The 19833-nt window shown below is 34.6% G+C and overlaps 2 protein-coding genes across 12 annotated transcripts in view; one reads left to right on the top strand and one right to left on the bottom strand.

The window, feature by feature from the left end:
- The first annotated feature begins 3014 nt into the window (after positions 1-3014).
- Positions 3015-19833, top strand: part of CaMKII (Calcium/calmodulin-dependent protein kinase II) — a 330306-nt gene continuing 313487 nt past the window's right edge. For 4 of the 11 annotated variants that reach the window (XM_074169786.1, XM_074169779.1, XM_074169791.1 and 1 more), the window contains exon 1: positions 3019-3379. In XM_074169786.1, coding sequence (XP_074025887.1) covers positions 3315-3379 — 65 coding nt within the window. In that variant the 5' untranslated portion in view covers positions 3019-3314. Of the gene's footprint in view, positions 3380-19833 lie in introns of all 11 variants that reach the window. The other 7 variants (XM_074169811.1, XM_074169830.1, XM_074169821.1 and 4 more) reach the window with 4 other exon arrangements.
- On the bottom strand, positions 7927-8809 carry LOC141480082 (uncharacterized). The gene has a single exon (XM_074169850.1). The coding sequence runs from the start codon at positions 8690-8692 to the stop codon at positions 7997-7999; it is 696 nt and encodes a 231-aa protein (XP_074025951.1). The 5' UTR covers positions 8693-8809; the 3' UTR covers positions 7927-7996.

Here is a 19833-nt window from a genome sequence, read left to right as displayed (position 1 = left end):
GTATGCTATGTGAAGATCCCATTTTAAGCGATAGTCAATGACGATTCCCAAGTATTTAATTTTTTTTACAGGTAGTTTGACAAATTTTTCAGTGGTGCTTTCTATTTTCAATTCTTGGAAATCGGGAAGTCCAGGTGAGCTGCAGCTAAACGGTAAGTAATGAGTCTTGTCTGTGTTGATTGTAAGTAGTTTGTGCTCGAACCATTTTTTTATAATTTCGAAATCGTGTTCAGTTTCAAGTTTCAGATTCTCCCACTTATCAGATTTATAAAATATAGCTGTGTCGTCAGCAAATCCAATTATATCCCCGGAGCATCTCAATGAGAACAATCCATTGATATATATATATATATATATATATATATATATATATATATATATATATATATATATATATATATATATAAAATAGTATAGGCCCTAGGACTGTACCTTGCGGTACTCCATAGTCAATCGGCTTTACGTCACTGAGTACACCATCAACATTTACTGACTGAGTTCTATTATTTAGATAGCTCTTGAAGAGCTGCAAGCAGATTCCTCTGACACCAATATCTTCCAGTGACTGCAGAAGGAGACGGTGACTAACAGTGTCGAAAGCTTTCGATAATACTCCAAAGAAAGTCTGATCTGAGCTTTATAAAGCATCAAAACTTGCTGAGGTGTGTTCGGAACAGTCTTCCAAGCTTTTGAAGAGCAGCATGTGCATTTCCAGCGACATGATTGTGCCAAGACATATTTGTGTCCATTTTAACCCTCAACAAACTTATCGAAGCAGAAAGTGGAACTGTCTGACCTGACATTATTCAATCCGGTTCGGAGACATTTGTCTTTTTGAAGAAAACCGATGCCTGGGTTTTTGGGCATTGAATTGAACCTGATTACTTTCACCCCAATTCTAAATCAACCCTAGATCCTCATTAAGATATGCAACTTCCTGCTGCCGGTGAAGATGTGCAATGTGTGCACAAGTGTGCTGACAAGTGTGCTGTCGTCAGCATTGGATTCTAGTTTTTTTTAATAAGTCATTGATATACAATAAAAAGAGGGTTGGAGACAATATGGATCCCTGGGAACACCAGCGTTGATGGTAAAAGTATTCGAGAGACATCCATTGATGGCCACTTGCAGGGAAAGTTCTTTCAGAAAGCTGGAGAGACACACACAAAAATGATCCGACATGCCATAGCATCGAAGTTGGGCCAGTAAACCCTCATGCCACACATGGTCAAATATGGGTCACATACGATAGAAGGTCGCCTGTTGATCCGAAAGCCATATCGCTTAAGATGTTAAAGCCTTCCAAATATTTAAAGATGTTGTAGTTCACGACTTTCTCCAAGATTTTTGATATAACTGATAGCAAAGCGAGTGGCCTAAAGTTATTTGGAAAATTTTTCTTGCCCTTTTTGGGAATAGGCTGAACGCGAGCAATCTTCCAACAGAAAGAAAAACCCCTTTCTTATAAGGTAGGTTGAAAAGTCTGCAAAATACTGGTTCGAGTTCATTTGCGCACTTTTTGAGTACGATGATAGGTAATTCATCAGAACCAGACGCCTTATTGATATTGAGCTGTTTCAAATTTCGCCTGACTAGACGTTGACTAGTCTAGTCACAGATTCAGCTACCGACTAGAAGTTTATCCCTAATTCCTGATTATGAAGTTCTTTGCTTTCATTTATTTTGAGGCTGTTACGAACATCAACACACCCAGTTCGGTTTTTGGTACTGGGATTTTTGCGCCACTGCCGGTAGGCGAGATTTTTGGAGGCGACAGCTTGCTCGCAATTTTTGTTGAACCAAGGTTTGTCGTTAGAAGTTCGTTTCATTGAAAAAGGAATATATGCATCCATGGATAATAGAATAACTTCCGTGACTTCAGAATCACAAGTGAATCATTAGAGCTGAAACAATCATCTAGCCAGAGAAAATTGTGTAAATGGCCTTAAAGATCCTCCCACGCAGCAGATCTGTAATGCCAAACTTTGCGCGGCTTAGATTGTTCCCCAATATTTATCGGTAGGTAATTCACCTACCTACCTAGATTTCAATAGAGACCTTACTGTGACTGTGTAAATTTCTGGATTGGTTGTTAGGTATACATATATTCACCATCGCGGTCAGGAATCCTGGTAGCTCATTTATAATCTGAGTAAGACCGCTACTTATTGCAAAAGCCTCAGCTTCGCGACCTTGTTCGTTGTTAATATTTGGAAATTTGAGCCATTCGATATTGTGGACATTGAAATTACTGGACATAGAAATTTCGGCATTGGGATGATTGATTTGCAGAACGTCAATGGTGTTTGCAAGTAAAGAAAGTAGTGCCCTGTATTGTGTATCGCTTGGTGGTCGATAAACGCAACATATGAATTTAATTATCTTCTGTGATATAATTTTAACCACATAACATCAAAGATTTGGAGTTCTAGCATTTCCTCTCGTTGACAGGAGAGATCGCTTCGGATAAAAAAAGATATTCCATAGTTTCGTCTGAATCGGAAGTGGAAATCATAGTCAGGATTTAGAAAATTGACGGGATTCGCTGAAGTCCTCTAATGTTGCAGAAATCTATTTTGAACATCCTTTGATATATATTACATAATTCTGAGAATTGGGATAATTGATTGTAAAAAATCGATGTTGTTCGTAAATAAAGAAAATGATGCCCCTCCGGTGTATGTACTATTGCTATAATTGAAAGAAATGAGTCGAAGATCATGGCTTAAACATGTATAACTTAACCGAAACGTTTCCAACTAATTAATGTTTCGAAAACGATCGATGAATACACTCGGATATCATAATGATACACTAGATACATCCTCCTAATTTATTAACGCAGTATTACGACAGGAAGATGATCATCAATCACCGTGATATAATGAAAAGGAATACCGCGTATTACACTCCTGAAAACTGAAAGCAGCGTGACAGTCGCTCGTGAAACGGCGTGTACACGAACTCGGAATATTGATCTTTTAGGTTATATCCCCGAGGAGTGACTTACAGGCTTACAGCAGTTTCAGACTCTGGTTGGGAACAGACTTCGTATACTGCCCGCGAATCTCACGATACGCCGGTGCAGCAATTATAAATCCATCTTGCCAGAATAATATCTCCAAACCCACTAGTCTGACAGTACAGCAGCTCCTCGATCAATCGTGAATGTTCAAGTGTATTTTGGGTAACATAACAATTGACAGTGGTGCGCGCGAAGGCCTAGAATTTACGTTCCGCTCTGACGTCCGTGTGCATTTTTACTCCAAAGACCGAGATATACACTAGTAGATTTAGACAATTCGCGGGTGATTATGGCAGTACCGCTCGCTTGCACGCGTTTCAGCGATAATTACGATCTGAAGGAAGAACTGGGAAAGTAAGTACCGCATTTTATCTTATCGTTCGCTTGATATTCGCCTCTAGGCAGCGCTGAACGGGATAATGGACGGTTCCTCGCTGAAAAACTTTTCAGCCCAAACACCAAAATAAACTCTAGGATCGTGTATGTGTGTTAATGTGTCAGTAGACGGTTAGAATTGCGTTTTTGATCGAATAGATTTTCGGCTATTACGCTGAAAGTTCGAATATCTGCATTGCCACTGAGAAAATCAATATTCTAGAGGCTCAGCCCTGTGCGGTGTATGACAGGTGGTTGTCTCTTTAAAACAAAAACTGGATTTTTCGCTTGTAAATTGTTGATTATCGAGGAACCTTGCGAATTACTTTTAGCCGTGATATTTTCGTAGAAACCGGCGCCCATTATTGATCGCCGTCAATATAAGCGTTGTATAATAATAACGCACATGTGTGCCAGTAGTATATCAGGGTTTTTTGTCGGCTCATTGTATTTTAACTGCTGGTCGGACAGCGGATTACAGCATAAATTCTGTTTCGTATTTATTTTTACATGTTTCGCTAGTTTGTTGAAACGGACGACTTTTTTTCAGTGCCAAAACTGAGAGACGAATTTATATTTGTTATTAGAATACAAATGATCAATAGATCAGAGCAGAAACAGGAAAAAAATGAGAGAAATTAATAACAGCATAAAAATTGTAAGAAACGGTAGATAATAAATATTGCGTTCTCATAGGTATGTGACAGAAAAAATTAAATTTCACCAAGGTACGGGAAATGGGATGGATTTTAGAAGTGGAAAATGATTATTCATCTGAAACTAGACCTCCAGTTGAAAAAAGCATTCGATATGTGGTTGAGGCTTTTTTAGGTTTAACATCGAAATGAAATCTGAAAAAATAGATAGAACTCACTCATTTGCAAAGAGAGTGAACTTCTAGTTCATCCCGAAAAGTTATCTGCTGCGTAAATCTAATTTACTTGTCTCAAACAGAAAAAAATATTTATCAATAACATTCGAAAAACGTGTACCGGTTAGATTTCGATATTTTAACCATTCGAAGTCAAATATCTAATCAACGATCACGATGTCTTTTTCTCTTTCTAAAATGAAATGGCCTCATAAGTAAAAACGAACCAAAAAATATTCCAGGCAACAGAAAACATATTTTGTATACGTTTTAAAAATGTCAATCGCAAAATAAGAAAGTAGGTATCTATAGGCACACATCATATTTGAGATTATTGAGGAGGGTAAAATACACATATTAAGGGCGTAAACGAATACGTAGAACTGGCAATCGTCTTCAGAGATAGCTCCGATTTTGATTATTTTTACTTTAAAATTTTTGTGTTCTTATATAATTTGAAAATTGTATTTCAGCGTGTATAAATTAGTAGAAATTCAAATTGAGTATAGGATAAAAAATAACTTTTGTCTGATTCCTACAAAGTTTTTTTATTTGTTAAGATCTGTTTGTTAAACCATTTTAAAGTAAACTTTTGACAGGTTAGTTGAACCGGTCGTAACAAATAAAAAACTTTGTAGAATATTACTGGAATTTAATCCCAACCCCAACACCAAACCGTTTTTTTTAACACTCCAACACGTGTTTCAATCACCAAACTCAGTTTCAAGAGGAAGACTAAACTGAGTTTAATCTTCTTCTTTTTTAACTGGGTTCAATCTTTCTCTGGAAGATGATCACTTGGTGATTGAAACTCGTGTCGAGGTGTTAAAAATAACGGTTCGGTGTTCATTACTACACCAAGGGTTCAAAACAGTGCATCACAAAAATTTTGTAGAAATCAAACGAAACTTATTTTTTTTATCAAAAAAATCACATCAGATATTCACATAATAACCGGCACCTTTATTCGCAGGAAAATATAATGCTACGTTTGGCGTAAACGGACTAACGATATTTTAAAACTGTTATTTCGGTATATCTTTGAAAACACGATACTGTTTAAATTGAAAAGTATATATTTTCAGGAGAGAATAATTTTTGGGAAAGAAATGCACTGTTTGGAATCTTTGGTATGGTAATGAATATTACTGGAGTTTTTTCCCAACACCAAACCGTTATTTTAACACCAACACGTTAAATTAACGGTTTGGTGTTGGAAAAAAAATCCAGTAATATTTAAGGAATTTTTTGTTTTTACTTCTCCATCTTTATGCAAAAAAATGCGGAAATCTTCCAAAAATTCCAAAATCAAATCTTCACAAGGAAAGAAGTAATTTCACTCACAACTTGATGGTTTGTACTGGAACCTCTGGCTTGAAATGAATCCTCAAGAGATCATTATGATAATGATTTCCTGAGGACGCTTATTTGGTTGGCGAAACGCGCGTCGAGAGACCGTAATTTTTGTTCTGGTGTTGGGAAAGTGTTTTCAATAGTTTCAGTGACAAACTGGAAGAAAAAGCCCTCTGGATCTTGTTCTTTGAAGCTAATGCTATGGAACGTTTCACAGATCATTCAAGTTTTTGTCAGTTTTGGAAGCATATACATTGTGAGTATACATTTGATATCTTCATTAAATGTATTTCTGCACTTTGTTCTTCAACATGAAAGTTTGAGCTGCTGCCCGTAACTTCTGATCATGAATACAAATTTTGATAAAATATTTTTTTTTTTCATTATAAAAATGTGGGAGGGCTTTTTGTTTCAGTTTGTATCTGAAAGTAATTTCTATGCATGAGAGATGTGTATATCTTTACAAAGAGTTTATTTCGAAATTGATAGCTTTCTTCCCACATTTTTTGTATGAAAATGGAGAAGTAGAAAACGAAAACCTTTCTTTCCCAAGAACGAATCTCTCCTAAAAATAACCTTTTTCAATTTGTCTGTACATGGAAGTCATTGGAGAAAACTATTATTGGGGGTCTTCATCAACGTAATAGAACGCGTGAGCGCTTTGTGCTATATTTTTTTGTATATCAAGCGCCCGACGCTTTTTTCACAATAATACTAGTATTTTTCATTCGTTATTGTTTTAAGCGCATCTAAAAAAATATTCTTAACTTTTTAGTTGGATGTTCTCTAAAAGCGTGTTTTTGAATTTTTTAAACTATATTTATTCTCATGGTGAAGTACGCGGAGTTAAAATAGACAAGTAAGTACAATTATTATTTAAAAAAACTAATTAATACAGTTTATTGTATGATTTTCACTATAAAGGGTTTTACAAAAACCGCGACACGTGTTTCCCTATACAATAGCTTCCTCAAGCATAAACTGTTTATGCTTCCTTAAGCATAAACAGATTATGCGTGAGGAAGCTATTGTATAGCGAAACACGTGTCGCGGGTTTTGTAAAATCCTTTATAGTGAAAATCATACAATAAACTGTATTAATTAGTTTTTTAATATGGATTTTCATCAAGTATCGGCCAGTTCTATTTAACAATTATTACTTGTTGTAAATTTAATCACTATGTATAAATTCTATGTACCTCTGTAATAAAAATTATTACTCGTATACTCGAAGTGGGGTAAAAGTAAATAATATATTTCATAGATAGGTACAATATGAAGCAATTATCTTACAAATCAGACAGACAACAATATGTAAATACTTACATTATAATGGTCTTCCTTCTTCCTTCTTCCTTCTGCATGCATTTAACCATTTTGTTCGACGATTACGATCATCTTCAGGTACTCTTATAAATATTTTATTGGGTGATTTATTGGAAATATTTGTTCACAAAGGTACAATGCAATATTTGTAGTATTGTTTGTGTTCCATTACCTTTGAAATTGAAAGTTCTTGTTAGATTTATAAATTCAACAACACACAAACAAAGCTGAATCAAGGTTAAACACAAATCACGAAACTATACAACTTAACAATACCAATTTATTAAAAAACAGGACTTTTTCACATTTTACACAAAAGCGTTTCGCTACAGTTGCTTAAATAAGTAGATTTAAACGGCAGTCACAGCCTGCGCCATATGCGTGCACCCGGATTGATACAGTATGACGTCATGACAGTTCGCGCCTTTAAACGCTTGTTTGAATTGGTTTTTCAACGCAAGAAACTTTTTATATTTTTTATGAACTAACTATAGATATTTCACTGGTCATATTTTGCAGTAGTTCATAGTTATCATAGCAGAACACATTTACGATGTAAAAAAATCTGCAAATTCCCTAATCACGTTGAACATTCGTTGGATAAATAATACTATTGAAATTGAAAGGGGTGTTTTTTTAGCAAAGATCAGTTTTTTAGGAAAATTTTCTCTCCCTCTGAAAATACTGTTCAGTAATTTGGATGAAACTGCGGTTAACTGTATTTATATGTTATTGGAAATTCTGGTTGAATCCAATAACTGAATGGTATGTGGCCGGCATTTAGTACTCAAAGATTGAAAAATTTTATTTAAAAAAAAAGGCACCGAAAAGTAAAATGCATAGTAATTTTTGTTCAAGGTCTTCGGCATTGATGTACTAACTGATGGATCCGAGAAGAACTTGATGTCGAAAAATTATTCGATTGGTAAACCTTAAACATTCATCTGAAGACCCAGGAATAAATGAAATTCAAACATAGTTTCACAAGTTCTAATTTACTCCAGAACGTTTTTGCTACAAACTCGTAATATTTATTACACATGGTTCTAATCTGTTGTTTCGTCACACTCAAATCGGGAGTTATCGTCGAATGATGCAAGTGAATAATTCTCATAGGGGAAGGCTAACATCGGATCAGAGTCGTATTGTTTCGACTGAGTACCAGAAATCATTTTGATCTGCTGAACAATATCGTGTCGACACACGTAACTTATTATTTCTTCTAGAATTTGGGAACATATGAGCAAAGTTTCCGGTTTTGATTCCCCCCGTGCCTGTTTTGGTAAGAGGTCATATGAAGATTGTCCCTCTATTACACACAAGAAAGACGGTTCATCGGAGTCAATACTAGAACTCGATGAAAAACTGTCCGACTCTGTATTATCGTCGATGAGATTATCATCCACTATCATTTCCGTAGAGCTTTGTGGTGTAGCGAAACTTTCAATAGTTGCTTTTATTTTGTCGAAATTTTCTACGAAATATTTGGCCAGGAAGTACCTCAGTTTTATCTTTGGACGAGCCTTGAGAACGGCTCTTAGGACAAGAGCTATAACTGCTCGCACTTCTGGATGTTTGTTAAGGTACTTTTGATTCTCCCTAACTATGTCTAGCTTTTGCTCGAACAACTTTCTCTTTTGTTCGGTTGTGAGGTCTTCTAACTTATAATACGTCATACCTCGTGGCGTGTTGCATGGATGGAAATCCAGAGGTTCTTCAACTTTACGAGAATCGTCAGCCATTTTCAGATCTCAGCAGTGGCCTCTCAAAAATCAGTTTCAATAATTCATTGGATGATTGACACTAAACCAAAGTGAATGACATTTTAAATATTTTTGACAATAATCACAAGCACCATAAAACCCATATGAACTGGGTTAGAATGATTGATTGTTTTGTTAAAAACTCTATAAAGACATCGCAGGTGTTACCCGTTCTTTGAGAAAGCTGGAGAGCCATGAACAAAAATAATTTGCAAGCCATAAAATCGAAGTCGAGTTAGTCGTCTAATAACACTCTTCCGAAATATGTAATAGAATAGGCCAATATTTGATGAAATTCCATATTTTGGCTGAATAGTTTACAAATTCGCAACATGTATAGAAAATATGTGATTCATAATATATTATATAGGGTGAGTCAACAAGATTCCCTCGGTCCATTGCTATCAGAGAAGTTTTGGAACTGCTCAATTTTTTTTGCAGTTATATCGATAAATACTATCTTTTAAAGTTATTTTCTCGCATATTGGCTGATTCAGTTTTATTTTTTTAAATAGAACACCCAATATATGAATACCTCTCTAAGGTATTTTTATTTTCGAATTTTCATTGCGACATTGCCAAGTTATTCCAGAAAAACCGATTTTGCAGAAAATATTTCTTTAATTCACCACCCGCTTGTCTACAGCAATTAAGTGGATTTTTTTAGGAATAGTTGGTCAACATCACTATGATAATTTTCGGAAACAATATATAGGGTGGCTCGGTAAAACCGGTCAAGTTTCATTCATTTTCAAACAGTCATAATTAAACTTTTTCAAATAGAACACCCTGTATTTTTTCATTTGTATGAAATGTCTCAACATTTCACTACATTTTTTATCAGAGGTATAGGTACTATACGAAAAACTGATATTTTATAACATATACTAAGTTTTCGTAATTGTTGTAACTAAAAAAATGTATTTTCTTACGTTCACTTATTCAAATTTCTTTTTCGAATATTCAAACTAATTGCTAGTACATTAGTACATTTTCATATTATCTACTGTTAGTTATCAGCGGTTTCAACGGCAAGAAATGCGTAAAAAAACTAAAGAATATTTATACTGCTTTTTTTTTTTAAAACTCAGTCATCCATGACTGACATCAAAAAATGAATCTCGGAATTTGTTAATAACGCCATGTGTTGGAAGATATGGTGCAAAGGGTCTATGCTTTGGGGGAAAGTGATGGAAACTGCCTTCTTGCATCTAGGATTTACAAAAAGAAGTTCCTCGAAAGAAGACAATCAGATGGAAGGGTATTTCAGGCTCTAAAAACAAGATTTGAAACAACTGGTAACGTCAATCACGAGAAGTTTGAACGTGTCTGCCCTGTAACAAATGAAGAGAATACATTTCAAATGGCTCTTCACCTAGTTGAAAATCCTCAGACTAATCTGGATAACATTATAGAAAATACACACAATTCATTCATGAACTACGATTTCTTTTTGGTACTGAAGAGCCCTAAGGCAAGTGTCTTACGGCAAAACATCGGTGTCTACCAGTGAGGATGACAGTGTTCCATGTAAGTGCAATTTGTTACCATTCATATAAAGTAGCACTCTTGTGAGTGATATCTGATTTTATTCCATAACGAATGTTTGAAATACAAACTGAGTAGAGAAAAGTATCTTCTATATAATTTAGTGTTCATATAAAAGTATTTGTTCCGAAAGAATTCTTTTCTTTCGTGTAATTCAATGTTTATATGAAAGTAGCTGTTTCAGGAGGGCTTTTTTCCAGTTTGTGTACGAAAGTTGTTTCTTTGCATGATCTACACATCCATGTATAGTTACTTATTTTCAAATTGATTACTTCCTTCCTTTCTTTGGAAGATTCCCACATTTTTTATCTAGATGGAGTAGTAGAAAGCAAAAAACTTTCTTTCCCAAAAATTAATCACTTCTAAAAATATAACCCCTTCAATTCAACTAAAATTCAATTCAATTCAATAAAAATAAAATTACTATTCAGGTTATCATAACGATAAGATTGAGACTATTCAGCAGAATATACGAATTGTAACTATAATTTGCTGTAAAGTAAAGATAATTAGTACAAAACAATCTTTTCAAACGTTATATTTACATCATAAATTAATCATGAAATCAGAAAAATCTGACAAAACGAGTGTGTGGAAGAAATTATTTTAAATAGCCTTAACTTAATATCAATCATAGTATGTATTTTTTATATCGACTAATCAATGTGTTAAAATTCTTGATCTCTAAATCCAAACTGTCTAGATGAGAGGAGATTATATTTCTCAAAAAAAAACTGTTAACCTTCGCTTCAACATATATTCTAGAATTTTAGTTATACCAGTGAATAGAGAAATCGGTCTATAATTTATGCATTTCAATTTTTCTCCTTTTTCAAAAATGGGTTTAATAACTGTCGTCTTTGAAGATTCAGGTCAATATCCTGTCGTTAGTATTTTATTGATGAGCAGTGTTAGTGGCTCTTTAATATGCTGCAGAACTTCTACTGATATTTGATCTATTCCTGGTGCTTTGTCTTTTTTTTTCTTCAACTTCATCTATATTTGCTTCTGTTAAATCTGTTTAAAATCTGTTTTTCCGATCAGCTGTCGCCCCCATACAAACGACAACTCTCAGAAGTTGATAAACTTGTGCGAGCTGAGGACTAACTAGGTCTTACCTTTTAACGTGTGATTCCTAATATATTGAGCTTTGGTTAACAGTTCCTTAGCTCTTTATAATTCCGAGGAGTTTCTATTTGGATCACTAGGTCCTCAGCAATTTTAGTATAATGCTCCAAACAAATTTCCGCAATCTCTATAGTTGACATGATGACATGATAGTTGACAACTTTTTAGATTCTGAAACTAATTGACGACGTATTACTATCTTTTGACATTTAACATTATTTACATAATGTTTTTTGACAAGTTTCTATGGTTTAATTTTTTATACTACATAAATAATTGTTTCACGACTAATCAACTGGTTCTATCATATATATATATATATATATATATATATATATATATATATATATATATATATATATATATATATATATATATATATATATATATATGTTTGAGGAGTGCCAGAAGATGACAGTACTACCAATTGTCGAAAGCGCTCGCAGATAATTAATAGAAGATATAAAGCTTCAAATCCTTTTTGTAGAATTTAATATTGAAACACTCAAAATAAAGGAAAATTAGTTGCATCAATCAATATATATATATATATATATATATATATATATATATATATATATATTATATATATATATATTATATATATATATATATATATATATATATATATATATATATATATATATATATATATATATATATATATATATATATATACAAAGTTTTGACGGAATAATTCAATAAAGTACTTACGAATTTTCCAAATTTGGCTTAAAATTGTAACATGGGGTTACTTTTTAGTGAATTTCAAAAATTCTTAGTCATAGCCACGTCTTTCCGTTTTCATTACTTTGTCCCCTCATTTCGGTTGCATAAATTGATGACGCATGTGTATTCTTTCATTGTTTCAACTATAATAAAAATGTTCAACAAAAATTTCTGCTCTCTCGAACACATCTACCCACCTATACATTTTGTCTTTTTACATTTTCGAACAATAGAAATATACGAACAGAAATGCTACGAAACGTATTTGTATTCATAAAAGGATAGGAAGGAAGGAACTCCTGAAAATGTCAGGCAGCGAATTCACAACGCGAGCTTCAATTAGCTGCTTATGAAACGAACTGGGCTTCGTTTCGACAATAAAATTCAAAATGTTGTAATAGCCGTGACAAGAAAACTTTTTGACGTTTCCTAAGTAGTTCTTGAGTCCTCCTAATGGTGGTATGGCATTTAAAGATCAGAAAAGGCACATTTTTATTACCAAGAAAACCATGGAAATATTTTTTGTTTGGAATTAGCTTACGAATCTATGAAGGCGTATTTATTTGTTAACAGTGAGTCGAGATCATGTGATTAAGGCTGTTAAGTATGAATAACTTGTACTTGATCTCACTAACTAGCCATTAGGGCACCATAAATTAGATATATTTGATATATTATATTATTTTACTGTGAGAAATATGATATTTTCTGTATGTAATAGAACAGTATATAAATAGACACTGAGAAACAAACAAACATAACAAAATTGTGATATGAATTATCATATCAAAGATGGTAAAAAGAAAGAAACTGCAAATTTGAACAATTGTGTGACTTGTGTATTTTCTTACTGGCGTGTCATTAAAGATAAATCGTATTGATTCAATACTTTCTTCTCCGACATTGAAATTAATTTATCCAAAATAATCAAAACCAAATTAACTAAGTTTTCATCTACTCCTCAGTTATTATACTGCTACATATATCTGTCTGGCTTCTTAAAGGTTAGTGTGCGCGTAATCAAATTAACAACTCCAACCCAAAAAACAGCCTAACACTTTGCTTCAATTACTTACAATTATTGAACTCATTCCACTAGTTTATTTGGTGGTTGTCTTGAACCTCGCCGGAACTTATATCCAAAGTAATAGGATTCGCACATAAAAATGTAAGACCCATTATTCCTCACCTACATTTTAAAACCAACAGAACTGAATCACTTGATACACCCAGTTCATTTGTTAGTATTTTCTCAAATGATCGCTTGTAGCATTTGGATTATTCGCTTGCGTTCGGTATACGTTACCATGGTAATGATGTTACAATTCGTTATTGGACTGCTGTAACTCAACTAGTGGCGGTATATTGCGAGATAACGACGTGACATTGCCGTTCTCTTCAAGCTACTTCGTCTTGGGCAACTCATGTTTGATTCTGACACACGCACTTAAGAAGATCGTTGCCATTGTAGGGAGGCAGTTTTTCTATGTAGACTTGATAGTATGTGATATACCAAGTAACTAGTGAATCATTCCATCTTCTCTTCAGTTTTCATTTTTTCCCTGTATTTGGTACAACCATACAGCAATTTGAAGGCATTCTGTAGATGTTTTGGTAGCCGTTTGTCTTCCAGATGCAAAGATGGCATCATTTACTTCACTCATCTACGTCACGATGATGACTGACAAAATAGTAACTCTCCTGAAAGCGTACTAAGCCCTGTTGTTGCCAAAGTGTTATTCTACTCGACTTCCATTGAGATGATAGTGTTTGATGTGTGCCCTTAGTACAAGCAGCTGGTGCTTCTAGTTGACACATGTGGAACACTTGCGATTGTGTTGTTATTTGGAATCCCACAGCGCTCACGTTGGCCTGGTTGATGTCCAGTTCAACCACACAATGCTGCTTATTAAGATAGGATCAAACCAACACCTACTTTCTGGCTCCCCACACAATCAGCTACATGGTTGAAGACTGTCCACTGAGGACCTACACCGGTGACCCCTCTGACTTCCGAACATCGACTACGGATGCAATTGAATATATACGTGACTTAGATGTTTGTAAACTTAATTTCCTGTGTCTTTTTATGCTTTTATACAATTATGTTTGTTATGTTGACTTCTGTGATGTGAATAAGCCATACGCTAAATAAAATAAAAATCCCACAGGGTCCAGATATTGGAGCCTCGTTATCAATCAGGTCTATGCCTATAGTTGTGTCAGCTCCGAACCAGCTTCAGATCAACGTTCTTTATTTATTCTAATCTTATATTTCCATGGTCCACTGTCCCGGTCCTTCAGAATACGATCTTAGTGTTGCGGCACATATCAGTCGCTGATTTTGTTTCCAAATGTTCTTTCGTTTATCCCCAAACTGTGATTTCTTCTCATTGGGCTTATTTTCATATGAATATTCAGTTTATAGAGACTTTGTATGGAATCTTCACTGCATTTTTCTCGAACCAAAATTCGCAACCTCAAAGTGTATTGCACTTTTCAATATAGCTTTATTGTTGAGGTGCTAAGCTAGCTTCAGAATTTACTTTATTGTACTGCATGGGGATAGGTCGAACAGATGCCTCTTGGTATCTTAATATTTCTACAAAGTGTCTAGTTATTAACATAGTCTTCTTAATTTGTTATAGTACACTTGCTTTAGATCTTCATCAAGATATAAAACTTTCAGATGTCGGGAAAAATGTACATTAGGGTATCATTTTTTTAGGAAAAAACACAAGCACTGCTATAAAATCATTAAGGCGCTCTAAGAGCGGTGCCTGTGCGAAAGTAGTGATCCACATTGGATTTGAATTGCTGGAGATCAAATCAATTTGGGAAAAACGTACTTAGGAAGTTTATGAAGAGAGATACGTGTGCTGTCGTCACCAAAGTATTATATTCTGGTCTTTTACAATAGGTATATGAAACACGAGCGTATGAAATACGAGTGTTGATGTCAGGGAGAGATATCCAAGAGGAAACCATCAATGACTAGTAGTGAGGAACGGTCACAAAACTGAAGAGATTTCGAGCAAAAGCCATAACATTGAAGTTAAACACTCTCATACCAAACATGATCAAACTTCTTGGAAATATCAAGCGCAACAGCCTGAGACAAGACTCTACGTATTTCTTGATTGTATTATTCCAAAAATGGGTGACATCTATCAGTGAAGCAAAATTACCTCAATTTACTGACATTTTCTTGAAAAAAGACAATATTGACCTGTACTTTCTGTATCTAGATCTTTTACTTACTATAACGATATTCACATGACATCCTGAAGAACAACCGATGTTACTAAAACCAACAGGATTTTCATCGAATGCTATCAAACCGGTTTATTATCGGTAATCAAACTTTTACTTTGAGCAGTGTGATAATTTAGTAATATAAAGAGTGTCAAAAAGTGAATTATGTTTCAAAATGGTGACTAAACAAACGGGGTATCTGAGATGAAGATAAGAGCCCTAGCTGCTTGACCTAATAAGAAAAAAGGAAGTAGAACAGTTGCAAGAAATCGACCAAATATATACAAACACGTTTCAGAATATTAAAATGTAAGTTTACAATCGATGCAGAAACGTATGTTGTTATGTGTGGAAAAGTGAAATAAGAATTTCCGAGGTAACTCAGGTAACTGCATCATCTTCATTGTGTTTCCTGAATATATAGTGTCACAATACAAAGGTCGAAATGAAATGGTTCCAGAAAGAAAGTCTTCCAGCCATCTTCATAGGTATTTTTTCAAAATTTTTCACAAACCTTCAGTCAAACGTTTTGTTGGCAACGATGATAGTCAATGTCGGGTTTTATAAAAGTGTAGTTACCCTTGATCCGTATAAATATATGCACCATCTGGGATATCATAATCTCGATAGTTATATATCTACATTTTTGCTCATGTAAACGTGATTTATATCTTTTTGGAGTTAACATTAAATAGTTTTTGCTGTCCACAAAAAAAAAATAAAAAATGAAGAAATATCGACATTCTTGATTTACCGAAATACTCGTTTGGAGAGAAAGAAAAAATAATTGTTTGGATGAATATTCACTTAGCCAAGTCAAACTCCTTCCGTACCTATAGTAAACTTTGTGGTACAACTCTTTTTCTAATAGTCAGTCAGCGATATCAACTATTCACGAACCTATTAAGAACTTGTTTCAAAATTTCTTTACCTTTTTGTTGAATAAATTATCACTGAAAATTATTTATATTTTTTGTTTGCCGGATTGTATATTATGCGTTACTGAGGGACCTGATCACTCTAATTTGAAATCGATATCATCAAACAATGGTACGCTACTAGATATCAATCATTGTGGGTAAATGCGGGCAATTTACATAATCGTAGTGGTTAGTTGTCCGGTATACTTTCGAATATTATACAAATGATATTATAAAATGTTTCGATTTCATTTTGGTTCAAGATGAATAACATGTACCTAAGAATGGGAAGTTGTTGGAAATAGTTTAAGTCTATTCTGTGTGTACTTTTTGAATAAATGTGATTTACATATTGATTTATTTTGTGAAGTTTCAGTCTTCTAGGTAAAACCTCATCCTTGAATAGGAGAAGAATTCGTGAATGGCTTTAATATAAATAGATTTATTTTGTGATGTTCTGGTAGCTATAGGACATTGTCATATAATAATAATAATAATAATACGTCTTTATTCACCATAAAAATACAAATGGAATAGACGAAAATAAAATAAAACAGAATACTGGAACAATAACAAAAACAAAGAAAAAAACTTCCAGTATATGGTGAATAGGCGGAGTATCAGCCAAGGCTGTTTTTCAACTCAACCTGGGAGAAACTAGATAAATAATATGAACACAAGTCGAGTTAACAATATCAAAAAATTTTAGTTATTGCTTTACTTTAGAAAATTTATTTTCGAAATGCCAAGGTCGGCAACGGGCAATAGGCTAGTGAGATAAATAAGTCTTCAGTCTTTTTTTAAAGTTTACGATGGTGTATGATCGAAATTCGCAGGGAAGTTGATTATAATTTTTGGGTGCATTATACGAGAAGCAGCGGGTGAAGATGGGAGATTTTTGTTTGGGGATGACTAGAACTGAACTGTTTCTTGTAGTAAAGCTGTTAATCGTAGAGAATGTTTTAAGCTTCTTCAGTAAGTAATCAGGTTGTCGAGTTATCAAAACTTTATGTGTGTTGGTAAGAAGGTGTAGAGTTCTAAGTTTCTCAACATTTAACCATCCTGATTCTTGCATTGCTGGGGATATATGGTCATATTTCCGAATACCAAACGAGAAACGTAGACAGCTATTATGAATACGTTGTAGTCGGAGAGCATCCGATTGTTTCAGCAGGTCCATAAATACTGTCGCAACAGGAAATTTTTGACATAATCAGAGACTCGCATAGTCTTAAGTTTTAAGTTTGTGTTGAGCAAATCACGATTAGCAAAAAGGTGTCTGAGAACGTTATAAGAAGATTGGTTCAGATAGCTGACATGTTTAGTAAAGCGGAGATCCAGATCAAACCACAATACTAAATTTTTTATCTCGTCCACGGAGGAAAGTATATTGTTTTCGATGCGAACTTGAAAGGTAGAGTTGGTGAGCTCTCTGTTCTTCTTAGCTCCGAACATCATTATTGCGGATTTGTCTGAATTGAGCTTGAGCTTATGGGCAGTAGAAATGTCAAAGATGGCTTGGAGATCGTTATTAATATGCGACAGAGCAGATGTAGACTCGCCTGGCGAAAAAGAGAAATATAACTGCGTGTCGTCTGCATAGTGATGTATATTGCATTTTTTCACGGACAGATAAAAGTTACAAATATACAAGCTAAAACCCAAGGGCCCAAGGATAGATCCTTGTGGCACTCCCTTTAATACCGGCAGAGCATCTGAAATAACTTCATCCACAACAACTCTTTGAGTACGATTCTTCAGATAGTTTTCTAAGAGAGACACTGCTTTCCGAGAAAAACCAAAGTAGACAAGTTTGTCACATAATATCTCATGATCTAGAGTGTCAAATGCCTTGCTGTAATCTAGAAGTATTGAACAGGTCAAATTTTGTTCATCTGCAGCTTGAAAAATATCGTCAGTAATTGACAGAAGAGCCGTAGTGGTACCATATGCTGAGGTCTGAATCCTGATTGTACAGATGTTATAATATGATTTTCATTGACGTCCTCGTTAATCTGATTTTTCAGAATCGATTCCACTACTTTAGAGAGATACGGTAGAATTGTAATTGGTCTCATGTTAGAAATGACAGTAGGTGAGTTACACTTAGCCAGAGCGATAACCAATCCATTCTTCCAACATTTTGGAAATTGGCAACTGGTAATGATAAAGTTTATGAGAAAGGTGAAATGATTTATCAAAAAAGAGTCAATGAGATTGATCATTTTGAGAGATATCCCGTCAGAACCCAAAGCGTTGCTCTTGATGCGTCTCAGGGAACTTCGCACAATCTCACAGGTGGCTGAGGTGAAGTGAAAGAAGTTTTCAGTTTCTCCCGAATTAACATATCGATCAAATAAGGACAATTGCTGAGCAGATCTGATGGGTTGAGGTATGGAATTGAAGTGCTGGTTAATGAGATTGACGTCTTTTAATTCATCAGGGATTTCTGATTTTTTTGTTGTTCCTCAGGATATCAAGCGTTCTTAAGGTATTCCAAGTTGCTTTGGAATTTTTATTTCTTAAAACAAAGTCCAGATATGCTTTTTTCTCACGTCGTATCGCACTACATGTATAATTTCTGAGGTCCTTATTGCTATTCCAATCGGCGATAGATAAAGATTTCTTGTATTTACTCAGAGCTTGGTTTTTGAGTGAAATCATCATTTAAATATTGTAAGTTAACCAAGGTGCTGGGGGTTTAGTTACTCCCTTCGTTTGAGAAGGGGCGTGTTTCTCGAAAAGATTAAGAATGTCGTTCAGGAAGGAGACCATACAATCCACGTTATCGAATTGATAGATGAGATCCCACTGAATATTCAGGACGTCTAAACGGAATAGATCGAAGTGGAAGTTACGATAATCGCGAAAAGAAACCATTTCAACTCTTCTAGAAGAAACAGAAGCATTAATTTTGCACATCACTGACATATGGTCTGAAATTCCCTGAATATCATATACATCCACATCTAATATTCTTTCCTTATCAGAGACTAGGACGTTGTCAATAAGGGATTGAGAGTGAGCAGTTATTCGGGTAGGCTTCTCTTATAACCTGATAAAGATCGAACGATTTTATAAAATCTGTTAGGAGTTAAGAACGCCGGTCGTGAGTTAACAGGTTGATATTAATATCGCCGGCAGCCAGCAAAAAATCACATAGGAAGTAGGTTGGCCATGCTGTCTTCGAGTTCGTTTAAACATTGGATCAAATCAGCTGAAGGGGGCCGGTATAATACTCCAAAAACGAGAGTTTTACATCTGTGGGTTGTTGAGATCCACAACTGTTCAAGATGAGAACTTATATGACTAAAGAGTGTTTTGCATTTAATAGAGTTATTTATGTAGAAGGCAACGCCACCCCCTCTGCCAATTCTGTCGGCGCGAACCAAAAGATAATTGTTAATTCCAATGGTATCAGAGTCAATTATTGGAGAGAGCCAAGTTTCAGTGACATATGTTGATGAATACCAATAATACCGCGCCCGTTTTTTGAAAAATGAATGCGTAGACGTAGATGACACAACGACTAATATTCTC

Source organism: Leptinotarsa decemlineata, unplaced genomic scaffold, assembly GCF_025532065.1.
Source record: "Leptinotarsa decemlineata unplaced genomic scaffold, Ldec_3_MD MMD2_P_RNA_scaffold_11, whole genome shotgun sequence".
Lineage (NCBI taxonomy): Eukaryota > Metazoa > Arthropoda > Insecta > Coleoptera > Chrysomelidae > Leptinotarsa > Leptinotarsa decemlineata.
This window is presented reverse-complemented; position numbering and strand designations above follow the sequence as displayed.

Excerpts from the sequence above, each read along its gene's own strand:
- LOC141480082 (XM_074169850.1), bottom strand. The coding sequence starts at position 8,692 with ATGGCTGACGATTCTCGTAAAGTTGAAGAACCTCTGGATTTCCATCCA.